This window comes from Heteronotia binoei, chromosome 11 (assembly GCF_032191835.1).
Source record: "Heteronotia binoei isolate CCM8104 ecotype False Entrance Well chromosome 11, APGP_CSIRO_Hbin_v1, whole genome shotgun sequence".
NCBI classification, from domain to species: Eukaryota; Metazoa; Chordata; class Lepidosauria; order Squamata; family Gekkonidae; genus Heteronotia; species Heteronotia binoei.
In genome coordinates this window covers 24,762,618-24,778,712 of record NC_083233.1, presented here as the reverse complement: position 1 = coordinate 24,778,712, position 16,095 = coordinate 24,762,618, and the positions used below count along the sequence as shown (strand labels likewise).

Below are 16,095 nucleotides of genomic sequence, written 5' to 3'. Positions count from 1 at the left end.
ATCCCATAGCTGCTAAAATGCTTTAAAGCTCTTCATGCCTTCATGTGGAAGTTCTTTGCTGGAATTCTGCATGTTAATGTTCAGGAAGACCATAATTTTTCAGCCTCATCCCCTCATTACAGATGTGGGAGGAAGCTCCTACTAGCCTATCTTGCAGCATTGTTGTAAAGCTATGGTACATATTATGATGATTATGATACTGGATTTGTATCCCACCCTCCACTCCAAATCTCAGAGCGGCTCACAATCTCCTTTATCTCCCTTCCCCACAACAGACACCCTGTGAGGTGGGTGGGGCTGAGAGGGTTCTCACAGCAGCTGCCCTTTCAAGGACAACCTCTGCCAGAGCTATGGCTGACCCAAGGCCATGCCAGCAGGTGCAAGTGGAGGAGTGGGGAATCAAACCTGGTTCTCCCAGATAAGAGTCCATGCACTTAGCCACTACACCAAACCGGCGCTCAGTTCCCCTGGAGAAAATGCCTGCTTTGGAGACTGGACTCTATCACGTTGTACCCTGCTGAGGTCCCACTCCTCCCTAAACCCCGCCCACCCCAGGCTCCACCCCCCAAATATCCAGGTATTTCCCAACCCAGAGCTGGCATCCCTATTGAGATCTTAAAATATTTGCCAAGCCTGGACCAGGTCTTCAAGCCTTAAAGAAAATATCAGACATTCAGATGAAGAATCTTACAAGTAATGTATAGGTTCACTTTCAGAAATTCTTCCCCCACAATGGAGACCACCCAAGGATCACAGTAGACATGTGGGGGCAGGGAAAGTAAAGCATATGTGAAGACTGCATTAAAAATGACATCTGCTTTGTTTTGTATTCCCCTCCTTCCTTCCCCCACCCCCCAAGCATAAAAGCAGTTGGCTTGGACTGTTGTAATTGCTCTGCTGCCTGATTCGGCATTAAGGAGGTAAAGAGCAGCTTCCTGCCTCTCTGAGAAAACCCACTAGGGAACAGTGAACTGCCGATACGACAGGGAGAGTACCCAAGAAAAGTTGGCTCGGGTGCACCCAGAGTGCCCTCCCCAGAGCCTGAATCTACAGGAAACACCCCCAGGGGACTCAGGGTCCACCCAAGTTTACAGCTGATCCTCCCACACTATCTCAACAATGGGAGGATTCCAAAGCTCCCCCCTCCACACACACACACATTAGCAGGGCTCTATTTTTAAGCAAGAACACACAGGAATGCAGTTCCAGCTGGCTTGGTGACAGGAGGTGTGGCCTGATCTGCAAATGAGTTCCTGCTGGATTTTTTTTCTTTCAAAAGCCCTGAGTGAAACAATGGTGACATCAGGGATGTGGCCTCATATGCAGATTAGTCCCCACTGGGCTTTTTCTACAAAAAAGAAGAAGCCCCACACACTAGCATCCTCATGCACAGATCCTTGGGAGGCTGACAGGAGCAAACCAGAACACGGCCTGTGCCTCTCCCTGCCTCCTCTCATGTATCTGAAGAAAGCTTTGACTTTCGACAGCTTAAAAAGGTAGTCCCCTGTGCAAGCACCATTCATTTCCAACTCTGGGGTGATGTCGCATCATGATGTTTTCAGGGCAGACTTTTTACGGGGTGGTTTGCCATTGCCTTCCCCAGTCATCTACACCTCCCCCCAGCAAGCTGGGTTATACCCCTTAAAATTGTGTTGATCTCTCAGGTGCTACTGAACTCAAATCCAGCTGTTCTACTGCAGACTGACAGGGCTACCCGCTGAAACTTTCCCCACCTGCAACCAGCAGACTAGACTTCCATTTGCATCTCAAACTTCGATGCTCATCTATCTTCTATGCGCTCCTCCATATACTTGCGCCTTTGCAACGCAACGGGTTCAGAACAGACTAAAGAAAATTCTTTACTCAATGGGTAACTAAATTGTAGAATTCACTGCCAGTGGAGCTAGTGACGGCCATAAGCATAGATGGCTTTAAAAGGGGTTAGACAGATTTCACGGCTACTAGCCCAATTTCCACATTCAGAGGCAGTAAACCTCTGATACCCAGCACTAGCAGTTGAGATCACGGCCCTCTGTTCCATGTTTCTTGGCCCTCCACGGCAACTAAAGAAACCCCTGCTCTGATCCAGCAGGGCTCATCCATTTAGATGGAAAGCCACCACAGGTTCATATTGCTCGTTAACAAAAAATCCTACATGGAAAATGTTCTTGGGTGGGTATTAGTATGAAATGTGCACCATCATGCAAGACTGTTCACATGTATGCATTTCACAATGCACACATCCATTGACAAAAGAAATGCACAATGATCTAATTCATACACCAAGCGCTTTCCTTGTAGGAATTTTGCAATGCTTGGAGCAGCCTGTAGAAGCTTAAGACGTAACTCCTGATGTATCCTTTTCTCACCACCATAAGGGACCCAACTGAAAACACATTCTCCTGGTGGCTGGGGTGGGGGTGGAAGAGAAGGCTGCCTCATTTTAACTGTCCTGTTGCCAGTCACACACTGTCTGTACCCTCTTAACTCTACTGATTCTGATCACATATCTGTTGTAAATCCCAAAGGTAGTGGAAAGCACCATGATGCGGAACAACCATGTATCTACTTTATGCTTCTGGAATCACAAGACGGAAGTTCAGCTTCTTGTGAGAAATCTCAACCTTTGGCATTTTTGTAAAGTAACTTTCTAGCCATTCTGCAGGTAAATGTTCAAATGCAAGGGGAGAGAGATGCCTATGGAATCCCTCCTGAGCCAGTCTAGTCTGTGTGTGTGGCAGGGGATGGTTTATTCTACTGAATTAGTACTTTGCAAGACTCTTGATCTATAGAAGCATAGGGTTATGATGCAGGTTGCTTAACAGCCTTATTTAAGCAGAATTCTGATTCCCTGGTCTCCCAGCAGAAAGACTCCAGTTTCACTTTCTCCCTTTGAAGTGGGTAAAGCATGGCCAGCCCTTCGCATCTTACGGTGCCTGATGTTTCCACAGAGCACTGTTAGCAGTGGCCCCTCTAGTTAAGCAAAGAAGAGGAACACTGTGTGTGTGGCGGGGGGGGGGGGAGTGACACCAGTCAGCCCCTTCTCACCTGATGAGAGGGCCCAGTAAGAGGAGATGCATGCATAAGATCATGGGTTTGTCGCTGGTCAAGTCTCGGTGGACAAAGATGAGGGTGAACTGGTCCATGATAGAGGGCGTCAGCATGAAGAAGAGCGTCAGGAGTTGCCAGTATTGGTCGTTGGAATGACCGTAGGAGGCGGTTAAGACAGCAGCAGACACAAACTCCCCACAGTACAAGAGGGTGGTGAGGATGATGCTGTAGGGCAGCTTCACCTGGGAGAAAGCCTTCGGTTCCAGCTGGAGCACGATGCTAGGCGGCGGTAACTTCACCTCCTTGCCGGAGGGCGGATCGGAGCATTCCCCAATGGAGCTTTCACACACAGCATCCATCCTGGAGTCCAGCAACCTTCCAGCTCCAGGAGAGTCTTCTCTGAAGAACACTTTAGATCCCAAGTGTGGGGAGGGGGTCTTAGCAGGCCACATGCCAGGGTTCCACTTTCCGCTATCTGCTGCTCTCTCCAGAAAATCCCCCTGGCTTTTTTTTCCCAGATCCCAACCTACAAAACCCCATCCAGAGCTCTAGCAAAACAGCCAGTCCCATACCACTGCATGGCGCAAGGGACTCCCCACCCTTTGCGACTGGGTCAGTCTCTAGATAGAAGGGCCAGCTAGTTCTTGCAAGTTTCTATAGGAACGAGGGTGCAGCTTCACTTTCTCCAATGCAAAGAAAGGGCCTGCAATCCCTCCCCCATCCTACCCAAGTCAAAGCGCAAAAGCTGGAGGGATCCGGAACAGAGACCCAAAACAGAGCAGGGAGGATCCAGAAGGAACCAGAGGACGCCACCATGAGGCAAAGCAGTTCCAGATCCGCGCCCGGTTCTAGGGTAGTTTCTGCAGCACCGCTCCTGCTCGGGGGGCCTTCTAGCTCCAGCGTCTGGGAAGGACTCGCCCCCTTGGTTGCAGCGCGCGCCAGAGCCGGGATTTCCCGGGAGAGTTTCTGTTCCTTCGTCAGCCACGTGGGGCCTTGCAGCGACCCAGCGGGGCTCTCGCCTTCCTGCCTTCCTCCCCGGGCTCTTTAGGGCCACGGCCCCGCCGCCGCGCCCCGCTTGCTGGGGAGGCGTCTCCTCTTCCGATCCGCCGGCAAGTCGGCAGCTGGGTGCGGGGTCACTCGGCCGGAGCGCGCCACGATCGCGGCCGGGGTGGCATCGTCGTCCCCTCCAGACCGAAGGGCGGAGGTCGGCGGCTCTGGAAGAAAGGGCGAGAGAACGGAGAGGGGATCAGCGAGGAGGGCGAGCCGAGCGAAGCGGCAGCCCCGATGCCAGGACGAGGGGCTCTCTCCTGCAGCTGCCCCCGGCCGCCGAGCGAAGCGCGCCACTTGGCGCCGCCGCTGCCAGAGCCAGGCACGCTGCGGGAGAAGCGGGAGCCGAGGGATCGAGGCTGCCGCATGGGCTCCAAGGGTCGGCCGCCGCCACTGCCAGGCAGAGCCTTCTCGCTCCGGCCGGTGCGCCCTGTCTCTTTGGTCTGAGCTGGAGGAACAGGTGTGTCTGCTGGCGCTGCCGGCGGCCGCCCCTGGGTCCCAGCGCTGCCGGTTGCTAGCAGTCGGGTTGCCACTGCCGCCTCCCTCTGGGCCGCTGGGGGCTCCTGTGCCGCAGGAGGTGGCGGTGGCTACAAGCACAGACGGCTTCAAGAGTGGATTGGATAAGCATATGGAGCAAAGGCCCATCAGTGGCTATTAGCCACAGCCTGTTGTTGGAACTCTCTGTCTGGGGCAGTGATGCTCTGTATTCTTGGTGCTTGGGGGGAGGGGCACAGTGGGAGGGCTTCTAGTGTCCTGGCCCCGCTGGTGGACCTCCTGATGGCACTTGGGTTTTTTGGCTACTGTGTGACACAGCATGTTGGACTGGATGAGCCATTGGCCTGATCCAACATGGCTTCTCTTATGTTCTTAACAGCACTTGGGCAGGCGGAAATCCAAAAGCGTGGCTTGGTCTCAAAATGTGGACGGGCTCACCTAGTCGCTGCCAGGCCTAGTGGCCTTAGTGGAAAAGGAGACGCCTGCATTTTCACACCTGCCCACTTTACACTCCTTCCAACACTGGGGAAGCCGTTTGGGTTTCCCTTCGATTAAGGTGGGCTAGCAAGCAGAAGAGAGCCAGTTCAAAGGCAATGCATGTACAGCCTTTTTTTTTGGGGGGGGGGGTTTCCTTGGGATGGGACCCTAAAAAGGTAAAGGTAGTCCCCTGTGCAAGCACCAAGTTGTTACTGACCCATGGGGTAACATCACATCATGACATTTTCTTGGCAGACTTTTTAGGGGTGGTTTGCCATTGGGACCCTAGTAGCCAGCAATTAATAAAGAGGCCTGTCAGATTCATATCTCAGTCACCAGCCACAGAATTCAGCATCCAGTTTGGTATAGTGGTTAAATGCGTGGACTGTTATCTGAGAGAACTGGATTTGATTCCCCACTCCTCCATTTGCAGCTGCTGGAATGGCCTTGGGTCAGCCATAGCTCTCACAGAGCTGTCCTTGAAAGGGCAGCTTCTGTCAGAGCTCTTTCAGCCCCACCTACCTCACAGGGTGTTTGTTGTGAGGATTGTGAGCAGCTCTAAGACTGAGATTCAGAGTGGAGGGCGGAATATATATCCAATGCCATCCTCCATTCTGTTTTTTGAAAGCATGTTTCCAGTCCTCAAGGCGTTAAAAATAGCCTTGCCTGGAAAGTGTGTGAGCAGTGCCTGGAGAAGTTCATTTGTTTGTTTGTTTTAGCTTTTGAGATATCTGTCCTGCCACCTTGGCCTTCAGGGCAGCTTACAAATTCAATTAAATAGAATACGAACATTTCAAATCCGGTTACAGCAGTACAGCATCAAAGGAACATAACAGAATACAGCCTAAGCTAAAAGCATTTCAGCATCCACTGCCCAAAATGGATCTAGAATTATCCATGGTCTGAAAAGATGGGCAACAGTGTGCTGTAGTCCATAGTCTGGAAGATGCAAATTCAAATCCCAGCTCTGCCATAAAGGCTGCTCGTGACATTGGGCCTGTCACTCCTTCTGTCAGCCTAGCCTCCCTTGGCCTCTTTTCCTGATCTAACCTACCTTGCTGGGTTGTCCATTAATCATAGAGAATGGTGACTGGGGTATTTCTGCAAAAACTCCCTTGGAAAGAGCAAAGGAATGATGAAGGCCGTTAAGGGAGGAAGGGTTTTGCTTATACACATCAAGCATACGCTGTATTCCGTAAAGCAATTACAAATAAATTAAAAATATCAAATATGTATGGTGAAATAAAAGCAAATAAAATTGCCCAATCAAATTCATAACCAGGTAGCCAGTCCCTCAAACCTTATCCACATCTTTACAGTTTAGCATGTTTGGGGCTAAAAATGCCAGTCTGCCTTTTGCAGCAAGAGCCACCCGTGCCCTTTGAAAAGTTTTCTCCATTTAAGGCATAAGTAGATTTGAAACTTTGTAGATCCATCTTGAAAGCAGCCCCACAGAGGACAGTCCCTGCTTGCACCTAGCAGCTGGAGAGAACAAACAGAACCCAAGAGGAAAGATCATTTTAAAGAAACCTACCAGCAAGCAAACAGTCGCCTGACTCCAATAGCAGACAGTTTTGCAGCAGTGGTCACAATCTGCACCAGAATTTTTGGGAACAGTTTAATTAAGGGCACGCCAACGACACAGCCAGCCTCACGCACGGTCTCTGTTCCGGCCACTGAGTGGGATTCAAACCAACGACCTTGAAGGAACTAGCCAAGCTGTGAGCTGAAGCCAAAACCTACGTACATCTAAAGCGATGGCAACGTTTCTACTCATTGGCTGGAATACACTGCCTGAGAAGAAGGCCTTGAACTTCCATCTCGGCGCAGAGTGGAACAAACAGAAGAGCCTATACCAGCAGAGAGAGTCTGCAGAAAATGAAACAATAGAGAAGCAGGAGCTACATCTCAAAAGAGCAAAGTTTTCAGCTGCCTCCAGAATGAACGAAGAGGCTGAGGATGTGGCTGAGACAGCCCTTCATCAGGTCTGCACAACTATTTGTCCAGAAATCAAATACATCCCCCATCAGCTATTGTTACAGCTCTCCAAGTGCTTGACAACCTCCGTATGTAGTTCCAGGCTAGCCCTCAGTGAGGAGACAATCTCATCCCCATGGACAGACGGCCATTAATCACCAGTGGGCTGTGTTGCCTTGATGGGCCACAACTTGAATTCGGAATAACTTTGTTCCCTTTAAGGTCCTTGGAACTCTCTACCACAGGATGTGATGATGATGGATAATGTTTTCCCAGTAGGCGCTGTGGCTGGCAGGAAAAAAATAAATGTAGTGCCATTATGAGGTACTCTTTAAAAATAAATTTTAAATGTCCCCAGGAAAATTGCATAGAAGGGGCAAGGAAGAGAACTGCTGTGATTTTTTTTAGGCTTTTCCCATATTATTTGTCCTAGGTATACAAAGCACATAATTTTCCCTGTTTCAGTTATTTTTGGAGGCATAATGAGATTTCTTTGTGCACAGTAAAGTTTGACCTGAGCACGAGGGACAGACAGACTGTGCTTTCCAGCCATGCATCTGTTTCAATATCTCCTGCCCTGCAATTAATTTGTTTCCCCTAAATCAGAGACACTGTCTCTAGGACAGAAATGAACCCACCAAGATGCTCTTTAAAGCCCAAACATCTCTTTCCTCCTTTCTTTCTGACAAACAGACAGCACTAGGACCCAGAAGAAAGGATTGCTTTGGGAGGGCTTCTACGGAACATGCCAAGAACCTTAATGGTCTGTTTCCCAAATATAGTCATGAGCTGGGTTGAGAGGTAGCCCCACTGCCCTCAAATCTATTCACAAACCTTGGTGTGCTAAACAGCAGACAATTCGTCTTTTGCCAGGGTCTGAATTCCTGGAAAGAGAATATCTGATGAGTAAGAGAAAGCAGCTCTTCAAAGGATTCATTTGTAAAATGCAGTCTTCACACCCCTTCTCCTGGGACAACTCCAGTTCCCGAAGTGAAACTGACTGGCTAAAAGTTTAGGACTGATAAAAAGCAGAACTTCTTTGCACAACATTTGTGGGTTTCACTACCACAAGGTGTAACATTAGCCAGTGGCGGACTGGGTCTAAAAATACTGGTTGCCAGGAGACATAGGGGGCCCGCGCACAACTATAAGGCTATTGTTTAATTTTTGGTAAGAAATAAATAAAATTTTCAAAAAATACATCAGTGGAAAAAAGGTACAATTAAAACTTTTGCAAGATATATATATATTAGTAATTGCAGTGTACATATATTGTGCATATTACTGGCAGTATGCAGTAGATACTAAATGTAAATGCAGATTGCATTTTCTCCAGGGGAGCTGATCTCTGCCAGCTGGAGATCAGCTGTAAAAGTGGGAGATCCCCAGGCCCCACCTGGAGGCTGGCAACCCTAAATACAACATGAATTTTAGCTGCATTACAGTAATAACACTGGAACATCTATTATATTTTCAAGCTACAAAAAGATCATTAAGATTTTCAACATATTGTCTAATGTTTAAGGGGGCTCACTTCATCAGGAGTCCACAGGGCCCACTTGCAATGGGGCAAGCTGACACCCTGGCCAGTCCGCCATTAGTCACAAATACGTATGGTCAGGGCTTTTTTGGGGGGGGGGTAGGAGTGCACAGGAGTGGAGCTCCACCTGGGCTGGCCAGGGCTGCAGCTGGCATGCTGAGGAAGGCACAGGGAAGCATCTTTAAATGCCTCCTTGATGTCTTCAGCCTTCCCCAGCGTGCCCGCTGCAATTGGCGCTCTGGGGGAGGCACGAGGGATCTTCTGCTGGGCTTTTTCTACAAAAAGAGCTCTGTGTATGATATATTAAAAGCAAATATAAATTGCCCGATTGAATTCACAACTAGGTCGCCCACCCCTCAGATTTTATCCATGTCTTTACAATTTAGCATGTATTGGGCTAAAAATGCCAGCCTGCTTTTAGCAGCAAGAGTCATCTGTGCCCATTGGAAAGTGTTCTCCATTCAAGGGGGTTGGACTAGATGACCCTGGAGGTCCCTTCCAACTCTGTGATTCTACGATAAGGCATAAGTTGAAATTCTAGCGGAAGTTTGTTCCTTAGCTGACAGTTGCTGCTGTTGTCACCTTTGCTTATACTTGCTTTTCCTACACTAAATACGTAGAAAGCTCTTTAAAAAGCACAAGACAAATTTAGGATATTTCAAAGTAGGTAACTGGAACCTCCGTGTACAGACGCAGCGCTTTGCTGGCAAGCTCACAGAGACTCCACCCCACCTGGCTACTTCTTGCAAATAGCAAGCTGCTTGCAGTGGACTTTGGTCGGCTGCAGCCAGGCAGCTCTTGTGTTCTTGTGCAAACTCCACTAACAGCTGCAAACAAAGGGGGAATAAAAGCTGGCATTTCATGATGAAGGCAATTTAAGAAGCTGCGGCAATTTAATTGGCTGGCTGGCGCAAGAAGAGGAAACAGTTCTTTGACTCTAAGAGCGACATTGCTGGTTTTCTGTGGACCACTGTATTGCTTCAAGGATGTGTGAATCCAGACAAGGAGCTTTCTCCTGGAACTTGACTTATATTCCACCTTTCTTCCATTATAAGACTCAGGAAGGCATACAACAGCTTCTCGGGGATTTTCCCATCTTAAGCACTTATTGGATCCAGGCTTGTTTCAGCAGAGTTGGAGTTTCATGTACTTTTCAGCCCTGAGCCCAGAATACAGTAGGAGCAGCAGCCCTGAAAGTCCCATATATGTTGACTTTTAACAGTCATTATGTACTGATCATCAAACACGAACCGGCTGGATATTGTTTGCAGCTTTTGCATTGAACCTTGCCCCCAAACGTGCCCTGAATTCCCAACAGGAGAGAGATTTGTCTGAATTCACAGGCTGTCCTTTGCAAATACATATGTGCATTTCTACCTTTAGCCCCATGCACATGTTCCACTGAACGCATGTACGATCAGAAGCCCTATTCACATGTTTCATCCTGCACGTACACACTTATAGCTCTTTGTAAGAATGATCCAATGTGCATTCACTTGCAATATAAAACCAGGGCCCAGTAAGAACATGAGAAGTCATGTTGGATCAGGCCAATGGCCCATCCAGTCCAACACTCTGTGTCACACAGTGGCCAAAAAACTAGGTGCCATCAGTGAGGCCAGGACACTAGAAGCCCTCCCACTGTTGCCCACCCAAGCACTAAATATACAGAGCATCACTGCCCCAGACAGAGTTCCATCAATACTCTGTAGCTAATATTACCTGAATAAATGTGGACTAAATCACACCAAGAGCCAGTTTGGTGTAGTGGTTAAGTGCATGGACTCTTATCTGGGAGAACCGGGTTTGATTCCCCACTCCTCCATTTGCACTTGCTGAGATGGCCTTGGGTCAGCCATAGCTTTTATAGAAGCTGTCCTTGAAAGGGCAGCTGCTGTAAAAGCACTCTTAGCCCCACCTACCTCACAGGGTGTTTGTTGTGGGGGTGGAAGGTAGAGGAGATTGTGACCGCTCTGAGACTCTGAGATTCAGAGTATAGGGCGGGATATAAATCCATAATCTTAATCTTCTTCTTCTTCTTATGCATTGATTACAATGTTAACAATTGCTCTGTGAAACATACAAAGAAAAATAAAGTGTAAGCCTCTGCTTTGCATGCAGAAGGTCTCCGGTTCAATCCCTGGCATCTCCACGTAAAAGGGTTCAGGCAGTAGGTGATGCGAAAGACCTCCACCTGAAATCCTGGAAAGCCACTGCCAGTCTGAGTAGCCAGTATTGACCCTGATGGACCAAGGGCATTCCATATATGGCAGCTTCATATGTTCACTGTCTGTACATACTGTTCATCAGTGCAAGAGACTCACGTACAAAATCCAGATTGGCAGCAGTTCTCCAGGGTCTCAAGCAGGTGGCTTTCAAATTGCCTGTCATCTGATCCTGTTTAAATGGAGATGCCCAAAATTGAAACTGGGACCATCTGCATGCAAAACAAAGGCTCCACCGTTCAGCCACAGCCCTTCCCACATACATGCAAATATTCACCTTGAGCCTTCTGTTAATTCTACACAGTCACAGATCTCTATGGCTTAATCTCAGCCACCACACTGGCCCAGAAGCTGCGTTTTTTTGATCATTACCTTTCTACATCAGCCCTTAGCTCCAAAATGCATGAATTAAAAGTCCAGTGAAAGTTTGCTCCTTAGCTGATAGTTGTTGTTGATGTCACCTTTGCTTATACTTGCTTCTCCTACATTAAACAGAACTCTGGTGTTTGAAATGTTAAAAGCCGACTTTCTTTTTCACTTCCTAGACATTTCCCCCCTACACACACACTTTTTCTATTTAAGAAATTGTATAAAAACACATGCTGTAGTTCACTGAGCTATAGTTCAAGGCAATAAATCTGCTGCCTTAGTTGCATTGGGGGCTGGGCTTTTTCTTTTCTTTTTTAGCAAGAAGGCACAGGGACACAGTTTCAGTTGGCTTGGTGTCAGGAGTGTGGCCTAATATGCAAATGAGTTCCTGCTGGGCTTTTTCTACAAAAAAAGCCCTGATTGGGGAAATCTTTTTTTAGGAGCAAGTAGCAATTCCTTTTACAACCTTTTTGTGTAAAAGGATTTCACAGCAGGCCAGCATCTAATCTGCCGCAGAATTGGTGTTCATAGTCCAGAAATATTCCCGCCTCTGACAGATTTGATCAAGAGCATGGGGTATAAATATTTTAATAACTAAAAATGAATATAAGTTGGAGGCCAGCATAACCATCTTCCCAAGAGTGTTCTGGGAACTCTATTTGGCAAAGGTTCGGAGAACCATGAGACTGCCAACAGATGGGTACAAGCAGGACTAGTCTACTTGGCCTGAAGTCTGGGTACTCCAGCCAAATATCCAGAAAAATGGTTCACTTCCAGAGTTGTTATACCTGCCACACTGGAATACCACAACATGCATTTAACTAGCATTTTACAAATAACGGGGAGGTGACCAATATTCCACCATCCCACAGCACTGACACCTAAACCACCCCAGTACAAATCCAGAGTGCCAAATAACGTCTTATAATATCATTATACGAGGCGCTCAATAAGAATTAAAACCTGTCATCTGGATCCTGGCGAGTGAACCTGGAACCGTACTACATATTTTAAATTGTACGAACTGTTGAAATGTTTTAATGATGTTATTGTACTTTGATTTTAACACTCTGTTATTTTAACTGTTGTTAGCCGCCCTGAGCCAGTTAGGGGAGGGTGGGATAGAAATGCAATAAAATAAATAAATGGCCAGCAATTTCCAGCTGCTTGCCCCAACCACCTACAGGAAGCATTCTCATAGCACCAAAGACAAGGGAAACAACTGATTTCCCAAAAACTACCAATAGACACTGGGGGTACTTCTAGGTGACTTTAGGCAGTCCGGTTTCAGAAATTGCCCCAAATTCCTTTTTTATTAACAGAGGCTAGTTCACCAGCAGCAGCATTTTCTGGAGAAGGCTGACCTGGCCACAGTTGCACATACCGTGTAACATCTGTACTTGACTACTGTAATTCAGTCTCTGTGGGTCTGCCCACAAAGATAGTTCAGTAATTAGGGTTTGTAGAATCTTTCAGGCTCAAGTGCCGTGTTCTACTGGAGAAAGTTTTTCTTCCAGACGTTTCGTTCTCAGCTGCGGAGAACATCCTCAGTGGCGTTGCAGCCGGAGCAGGCGCTCTGACCTTCTTGGCTGCTAAGGTCAGAGCGCCTGCTCCAGCTGCAACGCCACTGAGGATGTTCTCCGCAGCCGAGAACGAAACGTCTGGAAGAAAAACTTTCTCCAGTAGAACACGGCACTTGAGCCCGAAAGATTCTACAAACCCTAATGATGTTACCAGCTGTGAAAACCTGAAATCTTTGATAGTTCAGTAACTTCAGCTGGTCCAAAATGTCACAGCTAGGTTCCTCACAGGCACCTATTGGAGCAAACATATTATCTGTGCTCTTGCATTATTTAGTTTACAGAGTTCACCACCAAACATGGCCTCCCCATCACTACCGTATTGTGCCACATTTTGCTACTAGGAACAAAACTGACCTATTTCCAAAAACTGGTAGATCACCCAAACCAAGCTGGGAACCAAGGACTCCTTTTTATGTTGCTATTTCTAGCAATGTGTGATTCCACACTCTGCATCCAAACCCCGCCTCAACATCAAAGCCATCTCTTATTGGTAGTAGCCTAGCCAACTCAGTAGGCATGGACACCAGCACTTCCTCCTAAGGAACTACATATCACAATTTTTGTTGTTTTTGAGTCATAATGCAACACAATGTTTTCTGGGGCACCACTAACTTAAGGAAAGAAAAAGGGGGGGAAACAAGGGGGTGAGGAAGAAAGAATAGTTTATTTGAGCTTTTGAGCTAAAAGGTCAAATAAATTACTCTCCTTTGCACCTTGTTCCCCACCTTTTCCCCTTCTACTTCTTGTTGCGGCCTTATTTTCTTCCCCGTACCACTAACTTAAGCCATCTCCCTTTTCCTGTGGTTATTCAAGAACCCACAGCCTGTTCTTCTAACACAGGAGAAGTCCAAGATGAGAAACAAGTAGGGTTTCCACCCTGTTTCTCTGGTAGAGCTACTGCACCATTTACAGCAGGGCAGAAATTCAACAGTTGGAACTTTTTCCTCAGTAGAGAGATACTCTAAGGGGAAAACCTTTCCCCCTTTTCATATCTACTTCACACCTGTCTCAGAGAGATGCAAGATTATTGCTAGAAAAACACAGCAGTGACCTCGCAGAAGAGGCGTCTGCCAACCTTATTGCATGAGAGAAAGAATAATTAGAAATGGATGACATAAGCTGCAGCTAAAACTTCTGTCTTTCAGTGAAGTGTTGCCACACCAGAGTCTATGCCACAAGAAACCAGGATTCGGCGCTTGCACAAATGCCAGGCTAAAGTTTAACTAGGCTGTTCCTCATGGTTTTCTCCTGATCTGCCTAAGTGAGCTGCTACCAGATCGCTGCTTTCGAGAACCACCCCACTTATCAGAAGCCTCCTGCCTCCGGGTTTCTGACCTTGTCTTCATTTCCCCTCTGCAATGAGAAGCAGCACTTATCTTCTGATGACTGTCCCACGCTGTCTACATAATCAATCCTAGAGAGTTATCATTAGTGGCCAGCGGGTGGAAGAGGGAAGCATTTAAAGGGACCAGTGCCCCTGTAATACAGGCACAAGAAACATTCAACAGGGGCAGCTTTCCCTAGCATGAATGCAGTCATAGCAAGATCATCATCTGTTGCATTTCTCCTTCTTGTGTATCTGCTTAAAACACAGGAACACTGACAGTTAAAAATGATAACAATCTTGGCACTTAAGAGATTTTGTAGGAAACTCACGCTTTGCCATTCAGCTGCTTGTCCCTTCTCTTTAACTCCTGCTACAAACCATAAACCTCAGTTCTCTCCACTGAATACACGCTACGCAGATGATCTGTGATGAGATCTCCTGACATATAAATTAAGGTTAAAAAGCAACTACAGGGAAGGAGAGCAATTTGGATCAGGGCTATTTTTCCAGTAAAATTCCCCTTCACCTCTGCTTTTAGCCTTAGTAGAGAAAAAAATGTGGGTGCCTGCATTATGTCTGTCAAGCCCCCTTCAGCTACTTTCATATATATATTAGTAGATCCAAACAGAACTCTCCAATAAAACAAAGTTCAGTTCTCATGCAAAAAGCAGAGCCTCACCAGAGACAAGACACCATTTCAAAAAGTAAAATCTTACAGATCCTTAAGACATAAAATGGATAATCTGGAAGGAAGGAAGGATACATTAGGGAACTGGTGCTAATTACACATATTTTGGGGTGTTTGTGCGTGGTTTATGTTAATTTCAAGAGATTTTACATTGAAGGGGACCTTTCCCCACTAAACATTCAGAGGAACTAATAGATCACTATAACCTCAAAAAGCTATAGCAGTCTGTCAATTTTTTAAAAAGCTTTCTGATGATGTAGGGAGATGAAATGGTAGCTTTGTGGACAAAGCAATGAATATGAAGGAGAAACTGCCACATGAATGCTTGCAGTGGCAATAAAAACTACACAGAAAATAATTACAGTGTGAAAGCAGCCTGAATCCACACAGGGCATTATTACACCGCTTTTTCAGTTTCTCTCTCACACTAAGGTAGCTTTGTGAAAAACCAATGGCAGTTTAAAAGATCCTTGTAGCAGCTTTCCAAATTGGTTGATGGCCATGAAGGATGGCTGTTGCACTATCCCATTACAACCTTTCCCATGTATGCCTGAACTGCAGTCTTTTGGCTTCTACCAAAAAGACAAGACCTTAGGAACAAAATTCCAAGGGCCTTGGTCAGTCTGGTATCCCTTGGATCCAGAAAAGTTGTATGATTTTGCTTTCATGTGATGTTTGTGTTGTATCTGGGTGAGGGGCCACAGGGAAACCAGTTGCTTTTGGGACCTGATAGCTCTCTGTTTTCAGTGGCCAACTTCTGAACAAGATCCTGTAGCTGCAGTCTTCAGCCAATTTCAACCCTCTCTATGTTTGCTGTCTGAGATAAGGAGGGGTCTTTGGGTTGCCAGCCTCTAAGTGATAGCTGGAGATTTCCTGGGATTACAACTGTTCTCCAGACTACAGAAATCAGTTCACCTGAAGAAAACGGCTGCTTTGGAAAGTGGACTCTGGCATTATATTCCATTGAAGTCCTTCTCTTCCTCAAACCCCACCCTCTTCAGGCTCCACCCCCCCCCCCAAAAGCTGGGTACTCATTTTACCAACCTCAGAAGGATGGAAGGCTGAGTCAACCTCAAAGCCAAAGGAATATACAATGGGGGGGGGGTATTTTTTGTATTTGTGTAGGTGGGTGCGCGCGTGCACCTGGAAGTCATGGTGACCTCTGGTGACTGACCTCTACTGGAGACCTGGAGGATATTCAGAGAGGTGGCTGAATAAAGCCTGCCCTTGTCCTCCCGACTGCTGGTATTCCAAGGAGGTCTCCCATCCAAGTACTTGCCAGAGTTGACCCTGCTTTGCTTCTTCTGAGGAGATCA

General features: G+C 47.0%; 1 protein-coding gene across 1 annotated transcript in view; it reads right to left on the bottom strand.

Annotated features, from left to right (window-relative positions):
- The window catches only part of XKRX (XK related X-linked), a 29,990-nt gene extending 26,458 nt beyond the window's left edge, over positions 1–3,532 (bottom strand). Inside the window, exon 1 of the mRNA XM_060250004.1 lies at positions 3,049–3,532. Within this exon, the coding sequence (XP_060105987.1) occupies positions 3,049–3,503 (455 nt within the window). The 5' untranslated portion in view covers positions 3,504–3,532. The remainder of the gene's footprint in view (positions 1–3,048) is intronic.
- Positions 3,533–16,095: the final 12,563 nt, after the last annotated feature.